We start from the raw sequence: 22,248 nt of genomic DNA, 5'->3' as shown, positions 1-22,248 counted from the left end.
TCCCTAGGTCGCTGGTTCATATCCGTCTCGAAGGACCAAGAAGCTGTCAGGTTCAAACTCTGATACGAGACTGGCTTGCAATCTTTTGGATTTGCCAGCTTTGCACAGACAAAGAAAAATACAATTTCAGCATAATTGATAATAACTATAGCAACGGCCCTTAAACAAAAGATTTGTGTGATAATATACATAATCATTCTAACATTTTCCTCCTGTTTATCACATAACTTTTTGAGGGACAGGAAATGGTTTCTTGTGTAGGGTTAATGAGTCAAATCAGGGCGGAATATTCTAGAGTTGACTTTATTGATTTTACACGTTTTATTTTCTGACAAGTAGGTGGCGGCGATTTAGAATCATCTAGAAGTACGTAGAGTATGTTTGACATAAACGATGAGGATAGCACCTTTGATTGGACACAAACAAGATGCCTTCTTGGACGTGTGACTAGTCGGAGAGCATCCTATTTGTTTATTTGTTTGAAACATGATAAGGCTAGCGGACTGTAAACACGTTAACTCGTCACCGGACGTCTAGTCATCTTTTTCCACGATGACCTCCCCGTGAAGAACTCTCCTCCTCTGCCGCAGCATGTGAAAGAAGAGCTGAGGAAACACTGGGGAGACACAAACATGGTCACCATGAGGCTATATTTACCAGGTAAAACTCCAAAAAAAACAAGCAGAAGTACTCTTTCTGGTCGCTCTCTATTCAGTAGGTTTAGGTTATGTACACGTCAACACAGATTTTTAATAGCGCACCTCCACTCAGTGTACAAAACCCAAAACCAGTGAAGTTGGCACATTGTGTAAATGCAAATCCTTTTTGACTTATATTCAATTGAATAGACTGCAAAGACAAGATACTTAACGTTCGAACTGGAAAACTTTGTTATTTTTTGCAAATATTAGCTCATTTGGAATTTGACGCCTGGAACATGTTTCAAAAAAGCTGGCACAAGTGGCAAAAAAGACTGAGAAAGTTGAGAAATGCTCATCAAACACTTATTGGAAACATCCCACAGGAGAACAGGCTAATTGGAGACAGGTGAGTGCCATGATTGGGTATAAAAGCAGCTTCCATTAAATGCTCAGTCATTCACAAACAAGGATGGGGCAAGGTTCACCACTTTGTGAACAAATGCTTGAGCAAATTGTCGAACAGTTTAAGAACAACATTTCTCAACGAGCTGTTGAAAGGAATTTAGGGATTTCACCATCTACGGTCCGCAATATCATCAAAAGGTTCAGAGAATCTGGAGAAATCACTGCACCTAACATTGAATGCCCAAGACCTTCGATCCCTCAGGAGGTACTGCATCAAAAAGCGTCATCAGTGTGTAAAGGATATCACCACATGGGCTCAGGAACACTTAAAAAAACCACCGTCAGTAACTACATTTGGTCGCTACATCTGTAAGTGCAAGTTGAAATTTTACTATGCAAAGCGAAAGCCATTAATCAACAACACCCAGAAACGCAGCTGGCTTCGCTGGGCCAGGACTCATCTAAGATGGACTGATGTAAAGTGGAAAAGTGTTCAGTGATGTCCTACTTAGTCCGACTTCAATAAATACCCCTCAAAATACCATAATTTATGTCACCACGTGACCAGACTGTATTTCGGCACATTTAAAAATCAATGAACCTGCATCAGCATTCAAAACATATCGTACGTGGTACTGTCAAAATTTTAATAATTGTAAAGAACGTATTAAATTTGGCAAAATAAATAGATAAAATATTTGAACTTCTTCTTTGTGAGTTAAAAAAGTGAGAACACATGATTTCGCTGTTGGCCGGGTCTGGCCCCTTCTTGCTTTTCGCAAATTACAACTTGTGATTGGTTTCTCACTTGGAGTGACAAGTGAAAATCCAACCACAGTTTCTGGGTGTTGTTGATAAATGGCTTTAGAGTTTTCACTTGCACTTCCAGATGTAGCGACAAACTACAGTATAGTTACTGACAGTGGTTTTCTGAAGTGTTCCTGAGCCCATATGGTGATATCCTTTACACACTGATGTCGCTTTTCAATGCAGTACCACCTGAGGGATTGAAGGTCTCAGGCATTCAATGTTGTTTTTAGGTCTTGCTGCTTAGGTGCAAGGATTCCTCTAGATTCTCAGAACTTTTTGATGATATTACGGACCGTAGATGGTGAAATCCCTAAATTCCTTGCAATAGCTCGTTGAGAAATGTTGTTCATAAACTGTCTGATAATTTGCTCACGCATTTGTTCACAAAGGGATGACTATCGACCCATCCTTGTTTGTGAATGACTGAGCATTTCACAAAAGCTGCTTTCATACCCAATCATGGCACCCACCTGTTCCCAATTAGCCTGTTCACCCGTGGGATGTTCCAAATAAGTGTTTGATGAGCATTCCTCAACTTTGTCACTCTTTTTTGCCATTTGTGCCAGCTTTTTTGAAACATGTTGCAGGCATCAAATTCCAAATGAGCTAATATTTGCAAAAAATAACAAAGTTTTACCAGTTGGAATGTTAAGTATCTTGTCTTTGCTGTCTATTCAATCAAATATAGGTTGAAAAGGATTTGAAAATCATTATATTTTGTTTTTATTTACGACTTACACAACGTGCCAACTTCTCTAGTTTTGGGTTTTGTATAATTAGGCTCTATAAAATGTGTTTTGTGTTCATATTTTTGGATGTCTGGAACAGATCGTTAGGATTGTCCTTATTTATGTGTTTAGAGCTTTTAAAAGACTCGGTTTCTCGTCTGACCCTTTGGAACGGATTCCAAACAAAAACAGTGGTGCCACACGTGTTGTGTCAAGGTGCGTCGTTAGCGTGCTTACGTGGGATGTAAGACAGCATGATGACGATGAGGCAGTAGTAGTAGTCGAAGGACACGTTGTACTTGTTGGGGAGCCTTATGGAGTACATTCCGGACCTGCGCACGAAGGGCAACGCCGAGTAGATGGTGAGCAGCTCGCCCGCCACCCCCAGCGGGTACAAGACGATGAAGAGGTTGTATCTGGAAGACAAAACAACTTTCTACAGTGTCACAGCAGGGGTCCCTCATTTCGTCCTGTTTGGGGGGATTGGGAGTGTTTAGGGGGGGCGGGGCGGGTTCCATGACCAAAAACATACGCAAGTGAACATCTTATATCACACCTCCCGTGATATAAGAACAGATATGGATCCCCCAACACCACAATTAAAGGACGCGAGTGCAGCAGCAAAAGGGGTACCTAATAAAGTGTCCGCTTGCACCCCTTCACAATAAATAGAGAAAAGGACGGATAGAACAACCGAAAGAAAGTTAGCCGTTAACATGCTATCACTAGAAGAAGGTAAAGCAGTGCTTCTCAATATTGTTTTGTCTCCTGGTGGGACATCATTTTATTACATGATTGAGAACCTGATAATATTTTCTGATCTATTTATTTACTTGCTGGCACCAGCACTGACATGCCACCAAGCTGAAAAGATGTCAGCTAGGTATATGTGAAGCTAATGATTATCAAACTTTAAAGGATACCGTATTTTCCGGATTATAAGGCACACTTGAAATATTTTTTCCCCCCACAAAACTCACCTTATAACCTAAACCAGTGTTTTTCAACCACTGTGCCACGAGAGATACGATCTGGTGTGCCGTGGGAGATTATCTAATTTCACCTATTTGGGGTAAAAATGTTTTTTGCAAACCAGTAATTGTAGTCTGCAAATTATGTGCTGTTGTTGAGTGTCGGTGTTGTCTAGAATAACCGTGTAATACTCTCCCATATCAGTAGGTGGCAGCCGGTAGCTAACACCAGGAGGCAGTGTGCAGGTAAAAAAGGTATTTAATGCTTAAACAAAAAAATAAACAAAAGGTGAGTGCCCCTAAGAAAAGGCATTGAAGCTTAGGGAAGGCTATGCGGAACAAATCTAAAACTGAACTACACAGTAAACAAAACTAGAATGCTGGACGACAGCAAAGACTTACTGCGGTGCAAAGACGGCGTCCACAAAGTACATCCGTACATGACAATCAACAATGTCCCTACAAGGAAGGATAATCCATCCATTTTCTACCGCTTACTCCCTTCTGAGTCACGGGGGGGCGCTGGAGACTATCTCAGCTACAATCTGGCAGAAGGCGGTGTACACCCTGTACAAGTAGCCACCTCATCACAGGGTAAAAACAACTGAAATATACTTGATTGCTAAAACAAAGTAGATGCGGGAAATATCGCTCAAAGGAAGACATGAAACTGCTACAGGAAAATGCCCAAAAAATAGGAGCGCAAGACAAGAACAAACACTACACATAGGAAAAGAGCAAAAAAGTCCAAATAAGTCAGGGTGTGATGTGACAGGTGGTGACAGTACACCTACTTTGAGACAATAGCTATAGTGATGCATGCTTGGTTATGCTTTAAAGTCAAATCCAACAATTGCGACAACAACTTTTTACTGTCAACTGAGTTTAATTTTTCAGTGATTTCTGCTGGTGATGTGCTTACGGATTTTTTCAACGCAAAAAATGTGCCTTGGCTCAAAAAAGGTTGAAAAACACTGACCTAAGCTATAAGCGCCTAATGTATGGAACAATTCTGGTTGTGCTTACCGACCTTAAAGCTATTTTATTTGGTACATGGTGTAATGATAAGCGTGACCAGTAGATGGCGGTCAAACATAAGAGATAGGTTTAGACTGCAATATGACTCAAGTAAACAACACCAACATTGTATATGTTCCATTGAAAATAAAGAACATTACACACGGCGCTCAAAAATCCATCAAAATGTTTTAGTGTGACTTTGGTAAGTTATGAAGCCGCACCAAGTGATGGATTGTACTATGCTTCAACCTACGAGTATGTGGAGGGGGGCGTGGCCTGCAGCGAAGCAGGGTGTGCAAGGACCGGCCTCGAAGTCAGCGACAGGTGCGTAGATGGCCCACCTGGGCCTTGTTATCTCATCACCTGTCACTCTATAGAAGGAGCAAACCGGGAGGAGAAGAGTTAGTTGGAGCCGGAAGGAGAGCACGAGCCAGAGACTTGAACGAAAAAACGGTGTATCAAACCATGAAACGGGCTCGCCTGGAGATGCTTGGTGGTCAGAAGGACCCACTGGAAGGCAACTTCCACAAATTGACCAATTTGTGGACCACCAAGAATCGCCATGCGAGCCTGTTTCATGGTTTGAAACACCGTTTTTATTTTTTTGTTCAAGTTTTGAGTTTGTCGTTCAAAATTGGCTACTTTGTGGAAATGCTTTGTAGTCAGAAGTACCCACCAAGCATCTCCAGGCGAGCCCGTTTCATGGTTTGAAACACCGTTTTAATTTTTCGTTCAAGTTTTGAGTTTGTCGTTCAAAATTGGCCAATTTGTAGAAGTTGCCTTCCAGTGGGTCATTCTGCCCACCAAGCATCTCCAGGCTAGCCCCTTTCATGGTTTGAAACACCGTTTTATTTACTGTTCAAGTCATTGGGTTGCTTTTCAGTAGTCTCTTCTTCCGCTCTCGCTGCGGCTCGTGCTCTCCCTCCGGCTCCCAACTATTTCTCTCCTCCTGGTTTGCTGCTTCTACAGAGTGACAGGTTGAGGCCGGTCCTGGCACACCTTGCTTTGCTGCAGGCCCGCAGGCCACGTCCCCCTCCACAGACTATTATTATGGTGTGTGTATAAGGTAAGACGTATTATCTGGTGTTTTGTTTCGCAATATTATGCAAAACCAACTTTTCCTACCCACTGGTAACTGCTGACCTGTATTTGAGATCTGCATGAATCACGAAAAATTGCGCAGGTCCGCCTTTGTAGTCTGTGACGAAATCGTAGTCGATAAGCTTCTTCTTTTCCTCTATCTTCTTGTTATGGGACATTCATCATCCTCAGCTGTTTCCATTTCTAATATAAAGTAGTGTAAAGTTCTTACTTATATCTGTCAGTAAACTCGTCATGATAGGGCTAAAACATACCGGTCTAGTGAGTTTACATTATTCACCCAAGGAACTTTAGTTGCAATAGAGAGTTCCGGTCGGACGGTTTTTCACGGGACACATTTCCGGTGTTGTTGTTTCCGGATGAGAAGATGCTGCTCCGTTATTGATTTAAGTAAAGTCTGAATGTCTATAAAACAGTTAGCTCCAACTTTTGACACTTCTTCCACTCCCGTCCTTGCACGCTACACTGCTACAACAAAGATGACGGAGAGAAGACGCTGCCAAAGATGAGCCACATAAATAAGGCCGCCCACAAAACGGTGCATCCGGAAGCGACTTGAAGATGATCTTCAAAACATCATCTATGCAACATTTTGACCTAAGAACCACCATTACATGTTATGTAGACCACAAGGAAGTGTGAAAATAAAATTAATATGACTCCTTTAATGCGCCTTATATATGAAAAAAAATATAAAAAATAAACCATTTATCGTCAGTGTGCCCTATGGTCCGGAAATTACGGTAATTTAATTATATGTATGTAAGCACGTTTTAGCACAACCGATAGGGGGCGACCAATATACTTGGGCCAGATGAATAGTCTGAGCAGTGCTGCCACCTAGCTGGAGGCCTAAGAATCGTTCCAAAACAAAAAAATGACGCTAATACTGGACACCTCACCGCCCCACTATTCGAGAAGCACTGCGTTAAAGGAACACCAGAAAAGAACGGCGCCTCCACCTGGCCCATTTGATGAAGTACGGCAGGTGGTTGAGCAGGTTGAAGGTGTAGTAGGAATATCTGGTAATCTCTGTCAACGTCCACACCACCAGGAACAGCAGGACACTTTCTTCATTCTGGACCTTTAGAAAGGACATATTTGAAGACAGTGAGGGGCCCGGTCCACTCAAGGTTTGTCGGCAGTTTGTTGTACCGGTACCAAAAATGTATTTTGATGTTTTTCGATACTTTTCTAAATAAAATAAAAAAATGGCATTATTGGTTTTATTTTAACAAAAAAATCTTAAGCTAAATTAAACATGTTTCTTATTGTAATCAAAGAACAATTTTGTCCTTAAATAGTGAACATACTGGACCAGTGGTCCCCAACCACCGGGCCGCAGCTCGATTGGTGCCGGGCCGCAGAAGAATTTTTTATAAAAAAAAAAAAAAGTTTTAATTTATTTTTATTTTTTTATTAGATCAACATAAAAAACACAAGATACACTTACAATTAGTGCACCAACCCCCAAAAAAATCCCTTTTTCATGACAAAAAAACCCCCCAAAAAACCCATCCGCCAGGCCACGGGACAAATTATCAAGCGTTGACCGGTCCGCAGCTACAAAAATGTTGGGGACCACTGTATTGGACAACTTGTCTTTTAGTACCCTGGACACAAATGGTCCATCCAGACCTACACCTCCCGCCACCTGAACAGTTTTTTCCCCTCGGCCGTCAGGCACATGAACAATAACAAGATCTGATAGCTCAGTTACAGCTCTTTTTATTACCTATTCCGTGTTATTGTCATATCTTTGTGATTGACCATGTTTTGTTTGGTTGGATTCTTCGTGCACTCTTGTTTTATCACCATGACAACCATTAGTTTCACCTGTTTCAGACTAACGCACCTGTCACTAATCATGTCTGTATTATTCAAGCCATAGTTGCCAGGTAGTCAGGCTGGCGACATCACCCTTGATTCACTCCTGATACCCCCTGTCATTGTTCCATGCTGGTTTTTTTCATGTCACAGTAAGTGTTTTCGTTTTTATGTCCATAGTTCTGCCTTTGTGCTAGTTTTTGTTGTCTTAGCCAAGTTTGTTCTCCGCCTTGTGTGCGCCTTTTGTTTGTTCCTTTTTTTAAGTAAAATTAAATCATGCCTTTACCTTCACGCCTCGTCCAGTCCAGTCGCTCTGCACCATGGGAAAACAAACCGGTCCATAGTCCAAGTTTTGACAGTTATATGCGATTTATGTTGCATGATTGCACCAAGAAATATTCCTATTCTGATTCTGATAGTAGTAAGTAAACAAACAAAGGGTCCTAATCAGTCTGCTGACATATCCAGTAACATATTGTGTCATTTCTCATTCTATTATTTTGTCAGAATTATGAGGGACAAGCTGTAAAATGGTAAATGGGTTGTACTTGTATAGCACTTTTCTACCCCTTTTTAAGGAGCCCAAAGCGCTTTGACAGTATTTCCATATTCGCACATTCACACACTGATGGTGGATTATTAATCCACTTGTTCATGTACTGTTATTATCTGGTTATTTAACATTTCAACATGTTATATCTACACTTCTGTTGAAATGTAATAATCAGCTATTATTCTGTTGTTTTGATATTCTACATTAGTTATGGGTGATACCACATATATGGGTATCGATATACCAAGTAGTTACAGGATCATACATTGGTCACATTCAAAGTCCTCATGTGTCCAGGGACATATTTCCTGAGTTTATAAACGTAATGTGAATTTTAAAAGAAGGAATACATTTTTTGTGACGATAGAAAATATCAATGTAATCATGGTAGTATCGGCTAGATACGCTATTGTACTTGGTATCATTACAGTGGATGTCATGTGTACATCGACCCATCGCATTTGTTTACATTGTGATGCCGGTGAGCTACGGTGTGTAGTGAAGCATGTTTAGTTATTCCATGTCCTGCTGGGATGATACTTGTAAGAAACTTACTTTATTTGTCGCCATGGAGACAAGGATTAGTGATTTAGAAGTAGCTAAAACACTGCTGACTTTGGATGGATCTTAGCTGCTAGCTAGCTAGCCATGTCTTAAAGCAGTGGTCCCCAACCTTTTTGTATCCGCGGACCGGTCAACGCTTAATAATTTGTCCCACGGCCCGGGGGGGGAGTCATTTTTTATTTTTTTCTTTGTTATGAAAAAGGGATGTTTTTGTCATGAAAAAGGGAGGTTTTTGTGGTTGGTGTACTTATTGTAAGTGTATATTGTGTTTTTTATGTTGATTTAATAAAAAATAAAAATATTATTTTTTTTTTTTATAAAAATGAATAAAAAATTCTTCTGCGGCCCGGTACCAATCGGGCCACTGTCTTAAAGCACCTCTTCCTCAGGGCGTTTCAGTGTTATAACTTCACCTTTATCATTAGTTTTTAAGCCAAAATACGTCCGTTCTCCCTTTTCTGTCTCCACACTGTGTCTGATTGTAAGTACGCCGTGATTGTGCGCTGCCGAACATGCTCTTTGTCATGATCTGTGGTCTGGATCATGTTTTCTGTTAGTTTTGGACTCTTTTGGTTCCTGTTCTTTGATGACGGAGGGGACGCAGGTTGCTTCGGCCCACAGGACGCGTCGCTCCTGCAAGCTCCTCCTACCCCGGGCTAGAGCTACTGTGTTACATGGCCTTTCCATTTAACAACACTCATTATACGTTTGGGAACTGAGCAGACCAATTTTTGAAGCATTTCAGGAATTATTTCCCATTCTTGCTTGTTGTACAGCTTAAGTTGTATTCTAGGCTTCATATTGCGGCACAAAATTTCAAAAGGAGACAGGTCCGGACTACAGGCAGTCTAGTATGGTACCCACACTCTTTTACTATGAAGCCCTGCTGTTGTAACACGTGGTTTGGCATTGTCTTGCTGAAATAAGCAGGGGCGTCCATGATAACGTTGCTTAGATGGTAACATATGTTGCTCCAAAACTTGTATGTACCTTTCAGCATTAATGGTGCCTTCACAGATGTTTAAGTTACACATGCCTTGGGCACTAATACACCCCCATACCATCACAGATGCTAGCTTTTCAACTTAGCGCGCTAGAACAATCCGGACGGTTCTTTTCCTCTTTGTTCCACAGGACACTACATCCACATTTTCCGAAAACAATTTGAAATTTGGGCTCGTCTGAACACAGAACACTTTTCCACATTGCATCAGTCCATCTTAGATGTGCTCGGGCCCAGCGAAGCCGGCGGCGTTTCTGGGTGTTGTTGATAAATGGCTTTTGCTTTGCATAGTAGAGATTTAACTTGCACTTGTGGCGATGAACTATAGTTACTGACAGTGGTTTCCTGAAATCTTCCTCAGCCCATGTGGTGATATTCTTTACACACTGATGTCGCTTTTTGATGCAGTTCCTCCTGAGGTATCGAAGATCCGTAATACCATCGCTTAAGTGCAGTAATTTCTCCAGATTCTCTGAACCTTTTGATGATGTGAACCGTAGATGGTGAAATCCCAAAATTCCTTGCAATAGCTCGTTGAGATATGTTGTTCATAAACTGTTCGACAATTTGCCCAACGCATTTGTTCACAAAGTGGTGACCCTTCCTTGTTTGTGAATGACTGAGCATTTCATGGAAGCTGCTTTTATACCCAATCATGGCACCCACCTGTTCCCAATTAGCCTGTTCACCTGTGGGATGTTCCAAATAAGTGTTTGATGAGCATTCTTCAACTTTCTCAGTCTTATTTGCCACTTGTGCCAGCTTTTTTGAAACATGTTGCAGGCATCAAATTCCAAATGAGCTAATATTTGCAAAAAATAACAACGTTTCCCAGTTCGAACGTTAAGTATCTTGTCTTTGCAGTCTATTCAATTGAATATAAGTTGAAAAGGATTTAAAATCATTGTACTTTTTTATTTACCATTTACACAACGTGCCAACTTCACTGGTTTTGAGGTTTGTAGATCCCCCACAACACACCCGCTAATACTACACACAATTACATAGTTTCTACACACTATTAGCAACTGTTTTTTTCAGCTAAGTCGATCAGAACCTACTGTGTGTGTGTCTGTGTGTGAGAGAAGTAAAAACCTGTCTGATGCTGTTGGTAATGAACCAAACCATGAAGATCCGGGAGCACACTTGAACCCCGGTCACGATCACAGAAGTCCTCACGATTCCTGCAGCAGAGTTGACATTTGAACTTTGGAGCAGGCGCTCAGGATGGAAAGAAGAGAAACATCACGTACCGATGGCACAGTGTCCCACCTGGAAGACAAAAGACCTCGTCATGCTTGTAATTGCCAGACGCTCATCACGAAACCCAAAGGGAACGTTTTACCTCCACTAAAGCCAAAGTCTGGAAGAACTTGAGGGTCCTGGCGATGTTCCTGTATAGACCTTTGTGTGTGCCCTTCTGCATGTAGAAACGCATCATGGTGATGGCCAGAACCAACCACCTGAGGAACACAAGAACCACGACACACACACAACAGCATTAAAACACAATAGTGACACACCTTTGACTAACCTACAAAGATCAATATGAACATTTCACATGATGATTATCATTATTATCACAGTATTTTTAAATGCATCCTCTGTGCACAGCAAATCTCTGCGGCACGCAAAATCAAATCCCATCTGAACTCTAAAAAAAAATGTGGGGGGGGGCGTGGCCTGCGGACCTGGAGCTGAGATCAGCTTCAAGATCAGCGGAAGGTGCATAGATGACACACCTGAGAGTGTTTCTCTGATCACCTGTCGCTCTGTTAAATGCAGCAGTTGGGAAGGAGAGGGTTTTGTTGTTGGTGGAGAGCGAGTACGAGCGTGAGCAAGAGCGAGTGAAGAAGTTGTTATGGCAGAAATGGACAAAAAGGACAACATATTGAAAATAAAAGACTGTTCAAAACCCAGAATGCAGCTGTCATGTCCGTGGTTGGTGGTCCAAAGAACCCGGAAGCAAGAGACTTCCACAATTTGCAACTTGTGGAAGATCCCGGAAGCAAGAGACTTCTACAATTTGCAAATTGTGGAAGTCTCTTTCAACCATTAACTCATTCAGACTATTCAAGTTTTCAAAAAAAATTCCCGCTTTTCCCAAATTTCCCAATTTCTTCTGAAATTCCCATTGAAATCAATGGGACATTCTTCAAAGTTCCACAATTCCCACATTTTTCATCCGATTCAAACCGTTCCAACTCAAAAATATTCAGCCTTTTCGGGAATCGCGGGCTTTCCCTTGACAAATTCCAAAAATTCCCAGATTTCCCAGAATTCCAGGTTTTCTGGCACATCTTTTCCCATTCAAAAGTAATTGGCCATTTTTCAAACTTCCGCCATTTCCACATTTTTCATCTGATTAAAACCATTCACCCATCAGCACATTCCACCATACTGGAAATTCAAACTACCCATTTTCCAATTTCAACAAAATTCCAGGATTTTCCAGAATTCCTTGTTTTCCAAAGCCCGATTTCCACCCTTTTTGCTGGCAACTACTCCTCCCAGATTTTTCAACCTCCTTCAACCGTTCCACTGTCAAAACCTAACCAGGACAAAAAAGGAAGAAGTTATTTTTTAACTGGAAAAATTATGTTTTCCCAAAATTCCAGGAATTCCGTAATACCATTTCTCAATTCAACATGTTACTACTTCAACATTCAAATTCCAGGTTTTCCGGGACATTTTTTCCCATTCAAAACGGGAAAACATTTTCCAATTTCCGATTCAAACCCTTCCAACTCCAAAATATTCAACCTGTTCAAAATTGTGTGCCACCCTTGAACAATTAAAAAAACAAAAACAAAGATTTCCAAGAATTTCCAGTTTTCAGAGACATTTTCCCCATTCAAAATGAATAGTTCATTTTTTAACTTCCACAATTCGCACAATTTTCAACCAATTCAAAACATTCCAACACCAACACATTCCACTCATCCCACTAACATGTTCGCAAATTCCAAACCAAATTCTGTTTCTCCTGGAAATTCAAACTCTTCAACATTCAAACCATTCCAACATTCAAACTATACTTACATTTATAATACATTCTGTCAGTTCAATTTCAACAATGGAGCATTTGCTCTCAATTGAAGGAATTTCCTCATCTAGTTCTGTCTGATTTTGCAATGCAACTGCGAAGTGACAGGTGACAATAAGTGGCCACAACACATCAAACAATGTTTGTCAACACTATTCGATTATTGTCAGGGATTCAATTGATCACTGTATTGAGCAAAACTGTTTATAAACACCTAAAACATTAGTAAAAAACTTCAATCGAGAAAAACTCTCCATGTCTGCCGTACGAACCAGGCCAAAACCAACTCTTTGTCATCTGTCATATCAAACAGCAGGCGCTCACTCTTTCTCACTTGCACAACACACTAGAGATGCGCGGCTTGCGGTCTCGTCCGCGGAGTCCGCGGATAAACCGCGGGTCGGGCGGTTGACGTGACGAAAAAATTGAGTTTAATTAGATTCGGGCGGGTGGCGGTTGAACCATCCGGAAATATTTGATATACATGGTTCTGGAATCGGTATCCTTTGCCATTCAAAGAGCCATTTAAGATCCGTGTCATAAAGCGAAGAAGACAACAAGAGACGCTATTATTCTCTTGAATGACTACTGGCAGTCACCCAGATAATAAGTATCAGGGCGTACTATGGAGCCATTGGCTTTGTCAGCTTTTATAGCATGTACGATCTGCTTGTCAGTCCAGCATCATGTTGTGTGTGGTTTCCGCGGCAACACGCACACAACTGCAAGGCATACTGGGTGACACAGAGTACACTAATGGTTGTGATATAAACAATTTTAACACTCTTAGTAATATGCGCCACGCTGTGAAGCCACACCAATTAACAACGACAAACACATTTCGGGAGAACAGCCTCACAGTAACACAACATAAACGCAACACAACAAATACCCAGAATCCTTTGTATTCATGACACATCCTGACTATTTTATACACCCCGCTAGCAGCAACCCCCCAGGTCCCCCACCCCACCACCCGCCCTTGCGTCATTAAGGTGGGCGTGGTTGGGGGCGCGGAGGTGTAAAAGATATATAGGAAATCTCACGGATACAAAGGATTCTGGGTATTTGTTGTGTTGCGTTTATGTGCTGTTACTGTGAGGATGTTCTCCCGAAATGTGTTTGTCAATCTTGTATTGTGTGGCTTCACAGCGTGGCGCATATTAGTATGTGTTAAAGTTGTTTATATCACAACCATCAGTGTACTCTGTATCACCCACTATGCCTTTCAATCTTGTACGTGTAATTGCGGAAGCTGCACACATCATGTTGCCGGACCAATAATAGGGTTTGTAAATGTTGTGGAAGGTATCTAAGGCAATGGCTTCAAAGTACGTTCATATTCTTGTCATCAGGATGAACGCTATTGGAAAGTCGCGAGAACGTTAGCGGCTCCAGTTGTCTTCATTACTCTGTAATACAAGTTTAAATAGCTCTGTGTGTGGTAAAGGTGGCCGACCTCTGATGTATTTCATCGGGCAGTTGGCGGGCGGTTACGGTCCTGATAAAATGTTGGCTCGGGTGGACGGCGGGTGGATGACGACTTTAGGGATGCGGGTGTGGATGATATAATTGCCTATTCGCGCATCTCTACAACACACACACTCACTGCACTAAGCCGCTGATGCATTTTAGGGCCAGACAAAAAGTCAGACAACTCCAACACTGCTCATGAAGTGTAAATTCCAGGTCTTAAAGGCCTACTGAAATGAGATTTTCTTATTTAAACGGGGATAGCAGGTCCATTCTATGTGTCATACTTGATCATTTCGCGATATTGCCATATTTTTGCTGAAAGGATTTAGTAGAGAACATAGACGATAAAGTTCGCTACTTTTGGTCGCAAATAAAAAAGCCTTGCCTTTACCGGAAGTAATAGACGATGCGCGCGTGACGTCACGGGTTGTGGAGCTCCTCACATCCTCACATTGTTTACAATCATGGCCACCAGCAGCTAGAGCGATTCTGACCGAGAAAGCGACGATTTCCCCATTAATTTGAGCGAGGATGAAAGATTCGTGGATAAGGATAGAGAGAGTGAAGGAAAAAATTTAATAAAAAAAGGCGAGGGCAGTGGGAGCGATTCAGATGTTATTAGACACATTTACTGGATAATTCTGGAAAATCCCTTATCTGCTTATTGTGTTACTACTGTTTTAGTGAGATTATATGGTACCTGAAAGTCGGAGGGGTGTGGCCACGGGTGTGGTGACCGCCAGTGTCTCCGGTGGGAGGAGGCAAGAGAGTCCGCAGCTGCAGGAGGACGCAAGCTCCGCTCATGTCTACGGCAAGAGCCGACTTATTACCACAATTTTCTCACCGAAACCTGCCGGTTGACATGTGGTCGGGAACCATGTTCGCTTGACCGCTCTGTTCCATAGTAAAGCTTCACCTTCGGGAATGTAAACAAGGAAACACCGGCTGTGTTTGTGTTGCTCAACACAGCTGCAATACACCGCTTCCCACCTACATCTTTCTTCTTTGACTTCTCCATTATTAATTGAACAAATTGCAAAAGATTCAGCAACACAGATGTCCAGAATACTGTGTAATTATGCGATTAATGCAGACTACTTATAGCTTGGATCGGGTTGGAAAAAAATTACGGCTACAACCCGGGACGTCACGCGCACGCGTCATCATACGGACGTTTTCATCAGGATACTTCGCGCGAAATTTTGAATTGCAATTTAGTAAACTAAAAAGGCCGTATTGGCATGTGTTGCAATGTTAATATTTCATCATTGATATATAAACTATCAGACTGCGTGGTCGGTAGTAGTGGGTTTCAGTAGGCCTTTAACACTGTGACTCCCCAATGAGATGCGTGCGTATTCTACTGTCATTTATTAAGAATGTTAATTTATGGATATCACACATGAAATGCTGTTACAAGATTACAAAAATGCTTGTAGACGATACATTTTACAGACAGAAAGTTACAGGATTTATCTCATGCTTACATTTCATTGTGCAACATATCAATGTGATCAAATGTGATCTAAGAAAGGGGTACAAATTATTTTCAAAGCAGAATTCATGATCATGAGCATTCACGCATTCATTTCATCTCATATTGAATTGAAACTTTTATAAGTAGATTGCATAGTACAGTACATATTCCGTACAATTGACCACTAAATGGTAACACCCAAATACGTTTTTCAACTTGTTTAAGTCGGGGTCCATATTAATCAGTTCATGGTATTAACAATTGCAATTCTCTCTCACTCTTATCAACCATTCATCCATCCATCCATTTTCTACCGCTTATTCCCTTTGGGGTCGCGGGGGGCGCTGGTGCTACAATCGGGCGGAAGGCAGCGTATATCCTGGACAAGTCGCCACTTCATTGCAGGGCCAACACAGATAGACAGACAACATTCACACTCACATTCACACACTAGGGCCAATTTAGTGTTGCCAATCAACCTATCCCCAGGTGCATGTATTTGGAAGTGGGAGAAAGCCGGAGTACCCGGAGGGAAACAACGCGTTCACAAATATACACACACAAACACACATTATATATACACACAGTATATACACACATATATATACACACGCACAGTCAATGCTAAAGAGACTTCACACGATACAAAATGCAGCTGCCAGAGCTTTGACCGGTGAACCCAGACCAGACCATATCACCCCCATTGTATCCAGTCTTCATTGGTTTCCAGTCAAATTTGGCATTGAGTTTAAGATTTTAGTCCTGACATGGTGGTGCCCTCAGTACATCACTGACTCGTTATGCCCCTACTCTTAAGGGCGCAGCCTCCGGTCTTCAGGCCAGGGTCTTCTAGAGCACTGGTTCTCAAATGGGGGTACGTGTACCCCTGGGGGTACTTGACGGTATGCCAGGGGGTACTTGAGATTTTTTTTTTAATATTCTAAAAATAGCAACAATTCAAAAATCCTTTATAAATATATTTATTGAATAATACTTCAACAAAATATGAATGTAAGTTCATAAACTGAAAAGAAATGCATCAATGCAATATTCAGTGTAGACAGCTACATGTTCCATAAATATTGAATTTGTATCCTTTGTAGTCAGATAAGCTTCTTCTTTTTTTCTATCTTCTTGTTATGTGACATTCATCCTCCGCTGTTGCCATTTCTAATATAAAGTAGTGTAAAGTTCTTACTTATATCTGTCAGTAAACTCGCCATGAAGGCGTTAAAACATACCGGTGTAGTGAGTTTACATTATTCACCCAAGGAACTTTAGTTATTAGAGAGTTCCGGTCAGACGGTTTTTTACGGGACACATTTCCAGTGTTGTTCCCAGACTCTGGAAAAACTTGCACCAGTCCCTCTGTAGTCTTGACTGTGTTGAAACTTTTAAGAAACATTTGAAAACTTCTCTTTTTAGTAAAGCTTTAAGGAACTTTAGTTATTAGAGAGTTCCGGTCAGACGGTTTTTCACGGGACACATTTCCAGTGTTGTTCCCAGACTCTGGAACAACTTGCACCAGCCCCTCTGTAGTCTTGACTGTGTTGAAACTTTTAAGAAACATTTGAAAACTTCTCTTTTTAGTAAAGCTTTAAGTTGATGCTTTTTTTAACTATTATTTTTTAATCCACTTTGTATCCTTTGTAGTCAGATAAGCTTCTTCTTTTTTTCTATCTTCTTGTTATGGGACATTCATCCTCCGCTGCTGCCATTTCTAATATAACGTAGTGTAAAGTTCTTACTTATATCTGTCAGTAAACTCGCCATGAAGGCGCTAAAACATACCGGTGTAGTGCGTTTACATTATTCACCCAAGGAACTTTAGTTATTAGAGAGTTCCGGTCGGACGATTTTTCACGGGACACATTTCCGGTGTTGTTCCCAGACTTTGGAACAACTTGCACCAGTCCCTCTGTGGTCTTGACAGTGTTGAAACTTTTAAGAAACATTTGAAAACTTCTCTTTTTAGTAAAGCTTTAAGGAACATTAGTTATTAGAGAGTTCCGGTCAGACGGTTTTTCACGGGACACATTTCCGGTGTTGTTCCCAGACTCTGGAACAACTTGCACCAGCCCCTCTGTAGTCTTGACTGTGTTGAAACTTTTAAGAAACATTTGAAAACTTCTCTTTTTAGTAAAGCTTTAAGTTGATGCTTTTTTTAACTGTCATTTTTTTAATCCACTTTGTATACTTTGTAGTCCGATAAGCTTCTTCTTTTTCTCTATTTTCTTGTTATGGGACATTCATCCTCCGCTGCTGCCATTTCTAATATAACGTAGTGTAAAGTTCTTACGTAGTGTAAAGTTCTTACTTATATCTGTCAGTATACTCGCCATGAAGGCGCTAAAACATACCGGTGTAGTGAGTTTACATTATTCACCCAAGGAACTTTAGTTATTAAAGAGTTCCGGTCAGACGGTTTTTCACGGGACACATTTCCAGTGTTGTTCCCAGACTCTGGAAAAACTTGCACCAGTCCCTCTGTAGTCTTGACTGTGTTGAAACTTTTAAGAAACATTTGAAAACTTCTCTTTTTAGTAAAGCTTTAAGTTGATGCTTTTTTTAACTATTATTTTTTAATCCACTTTGTATCCTTTGTAGTCCGATAAGCTTCTTTTTCTCTATTTTCTTGTTATGTGACATTCATCCTCCGCTGTTGCCATTTCTAATATAACGTAGTGTAAAGTTCTTACTTATATCTGTCAGTAAACTCGCCATGAAGGCGCTGAAACATACCGGTGTATTGAGTTTACATTATTCACCCAAGGAACTTTAGTTATTAGAGAGTTCCGGTCAGACGGTTTTTCACGGGACACATTTCCAGTGTTGTTCCCAGACTCTGGAACAACTTGCACCAGTCCCTCTGTAGTCTTGACAGTGTTGAAACTTTTAAGAAACATTTGAAAACTTCTCTTTTTAGTAAAGCTTTAAGTTGATGCTTTTTTTAACTATTATTTTTTATTCCACTTTGTATCCTTTGTAGTCAGATAAGCTTCTTCTTTTTTTCTATCTTCTTGTTATGGGACATTCATCCTCCGCTGTTGCCATTTCTAATATAAAGTAGTGTAAAGTTCTTACTTATATCTGTCAGTAAACTCGCCATGAAGGCGCTAAAACATACTGGTGTAGTGAGTTTACATTATTCACCCAAGGAACTTTAGCTATTAGAGAGTTCCGGTCAGACGGTTTTTCACGGGACACATTTCCAGTGTTGTTCCCAGACTCTGGAACAACTTGCACCAGCCCCTCTGTAGTCTTGACTGTGTTGAAACTTTTAATAAACAAATGAAAACTTCTCTTTTTAGTAAAGCTTTAAGGAACTTTAGTTATTAGAGAGTTCTGGTCAGACGGTTTTTCACGGGACACATTTCCAGTGTTGTTCCCAGACTCTGGAACAACTTGCACCAACCCCTCTGTAGTCTTGACTATGTTGAAACTTTTAAGAAACATTTGAAAACTTCTCTTTTTAGTAAAGCTTTAAGGAACTTTAGTTATTAGAGAGTTCCGGTCAGACGGTTTTTCACGGGACACAATTCCAGTGTTGTTCCTAGACTCTGGAACAACTTGCACCAGTCCCTCTGTAGTCTTGACTGTGTTGAAACTTTTAAGAAACATTTGAAAACTTCTCTTTTTAGTTAAGCTTTAAGTTGATGCTTTTTTTAACTGTCATTTTTTTAATCCACTTTGTATCCTTTGTAGTCCGATAAGCTTCTTATTTTTCTCTATTTTCTTGTTATGGGACATTCATCCTCCGCTGTTGCCATTTCTAATATAAAGTAGTGTAACGTTCTTACTTATATCTGTCAGTAAACTCGCCATGAAGGCGCTAAAACATACCGGTGTAGTGAGTTTACATTATTCACCCAAGGAACTTTAGTTATTAGAGAGTTCCGGTCAGACGGTTTTTCACGGGACACATTTCCAGTGTTGTTCCCAGACTCTGGAACAACTTGCACCAGTCCCTCTGTAGTCTTGACTGTGTTGAAACTTTTAAGAAACATTTGAAAACTTCTCTTTTTAGTAAAGCTTTAAGTTGATGCTTTTTTTAACTGTCATTTTTTTTATCCACTTTGTATCCTTTGTAGTCCGATAAGCTTCTTCTTTTTCTCTATCTTCTTGTTATGGGACATTCATCCTCCGCTGTTGCCATTTCTAATATAAAGTAGTGTAAAGTTCTTACTTATATCTGTCAGTAAACTCGCCATGAAGGCGCTAAAACATACCGGTGTAGTGCGTTTACATTATTCACCCAAGGAACTTTAGTTATTAGAGAGTTCCGGTCAGACGGTTTTTCACGGGACACATTTCCGGTGTTGTTGTTTCCGGATGAGGAGATGCTGCTCCGTTATTGATTTAAGCAAAGTCTGAATGTCATTGTGGGGGAGGGGGGCGTGGCCTGCGGACCTGCAGCAAAGTAGGTTGTGCCAGGACCGGCTTCGAGATTGTTTTCTAATTAAATTATTGACTAAAAAACTACCATAATGCACTTTTTACGAGTGGATGTCAATATAAATGTAATACTTAAAAATAATGTAACTAATGCAATGTTAAGAGAAAAATCCTGTAATGTAAACATGAGTGAAATATGTAAAAAAAAATGTAAAATGTATGTAAATAAAAAAGAGCTGTTATGTTATAATAATATATAATGTTACGTCCATTGAGCAGTGCTGTTTAGTGTGAGCTATACTTATCCTTAGGCCTCGACACCCCCACTCGGCCCTATTTGGACACAATCCTGACCCCCCAACACTAGCCCACCTTGCACACTCACATGTTGACAAATCCACACTTTTAGAAGTTAGCCATTAGCGCCACGATGAGCACACTTGACTTGACGCACTTACACACTTGACAGCTGCCCCTAAAAGGCCAGACTTTTTTCTTTTTTTTTTTTTAAAGTGAGAACTGCTCCCCTAGGGGGCGCGCGGACGGCGGCACGTACCCGGCGGTCATGGCGATGTTGTAGAAGGTGAGCCACGCGGTGGCCATGGCGCCTTTCGTCCGCTTCTTGTTGTTGTTTTCTTTCTCCTCCGCCGCGCCGTCCTCCTCGATGGACGCCATGCTGCCGGGGGAGGGGGGCGAGGCTGCCGGGAGGAATGGAGCGGACAGCTGGGACCGGAGGGAGGGGGGCCGTTCGTCTTCGTCTGCTGCCGCCTGCTGGACCTCAGTGCGCATGACAGCCCGGCGTGACGTCACATCATAGACATGGGCCACCGAGGGGCGTGACGTCAGACGTCGAGAACTCGAGTACGGAGCCAAATGGGACAAAGCAAATAAATCAACATTATTTAAAAATGTCTCAGTCATCAATTATGATTGGAATTAAATATACCGTATTTCCTTGAATCGCCACCGGGGCGCTAATTAATTTAAAACCTCTTCTCATTCCTGCGCTTACTAAAGGCATGCGGTAAAAGTAAGCATGCGCTAATTATTTTAAAACCTCTTTTCATTCCGGCACTTACCAAAGGCATGCAGTAAAAATTCGAGTGTGATGTAACCAATCTGGCGCCCTAGGCAAGATTTTAGGTGGCACCCCCCCCCCCCCCCCCCACCCACATCGACAATGAATAATAATAATAATAATGGATTAGATTTATATCGCGCTTTTCTATTGTTAGATACTCAAAGCGCTCACAGAGAAGTGCGAACCCATCATTCATTCACACCTGGTGGTGGTAAGCTACATCAGTAGCCACAGATGCCCTGGGGTAGACTGACGGAAGCGTGGCTGCCAGTTTGCGCCTACGGCCCCTCCGACCACCACCAATCATTCATTCATCATTCATTCACCAGTGTGAGCGGCACCGGGGGGCAAGGGTGAAGTGTCCTGCCCAAGGACACAACGGCAGCGATTTGGATGTCAATAGGTGGGAAGCGAACCTGCAACCCTCACGTTTCTGGCACGGTCGCTCTACCCACTACGCCATGCCGGCCAAGAAACCGAATAGCTTTGTCTTTGACCTTTTTTTTTACTTAATGAAAGCAAATTAACATTGAGAGATGAAAAATATGAATAAATAAATGAATACAAAAAATAAAAAATGAATATAGGAAATAAAATATTTTTTACATACATAAACACAAAATAAAACGTGTCAACAAGTTGCATAAAATAAATTGAAAATACAATATAAATAAGGCGTAATGTTGTAACAAATAATATTTCGATTAAATAGGCTTTACTTTGCATTTTAATTAACGTGGGATTATTTTTTGTATTTATTTTTTTTTCTCCAACACTTGGCACTGGCATGGCGCCCCCTGATGGACGGCGCCCTTAGCATTTGCCTATATGACCTATGCCACGGGCCGGCCCTGGATGTAAGCTTAGACCTTAAAGGCCTACTGAAATGAGATTTTCTTATTTAAACGGGGATAGCAGGTCCATTCTATGTGTCATACTTGATCATTTCGCAATATTGCCATATTTTTGCTGAAAGGATTTAGTAGAGAACATCCACGATAAAGTTTGCAACTTTCGGTCCTAAGAGAAAAGCCCTGCCTCTACTGGAAGTCGAAGACGATGACGTCATTCGTGTGATGGCTCCTCACATATTCACATTGTTTTTAATGGGAGGCTCCAACAAAAAGTGCTATTCGGACCGAGAAAACGA

The 22,248-nt window shown here is 41.2% G+C and overlaps 1 protein-coding gene across 1 annotated transcript; it reads right to left on the bottom strand.

The window, feature by feature from the left end:
- Positions 1-287: 287 nt before the first annotated feature.
- Positions 288-20,796, bottom strand: hacd1 (3-hydroxyacyl-CoA dehydratase 1). The gene is made up of 7 exons (XM_061922210.1): positions 20,574-20,796; positions 10,969-11,086; positions 10,877-10,895; positions 10,719-10,807; positions 6,639-6,760; positions 2,822-3,000; positions 288-616 (listed from the first exon to the last, which is right to left on the bottom strand). The coding sequence occupies exons 1-7, from the start codon at positions 20,690-20,692 to the stop codon at positions 534-536; spliced, it is 729 nt and encodes a 242-aa protein (XP_061778194.1). The 5' UTR covers positions 20,693-20,796; the 3' UTR covers positions 288-533.
- Between the last annotated feature and the right edge of the window lie 1,452 nt (positions 20,797-22,248).

This window comes from Nerophis ophidion, linkage group LG15, assembly GCF_033978795.1.
Source record: "Nerophis ophidion isolate RoL-2023_Sa linkage group LG15, RoL_Noph_v1.0, whole genome shotgun sequence".
NCBI classification, from domain to species: domain Eukaryota; kingdom Metazoa; phylum Chordata; class Actinopteri; order Syngnathiformes; family Syngnathidae; genus Nerophis; species Nerophis ophidion.
Note: the sequence above shows the minus strand (reverse complement) of the source record. Positions and strands in the feature narration are given on the sequence as shown.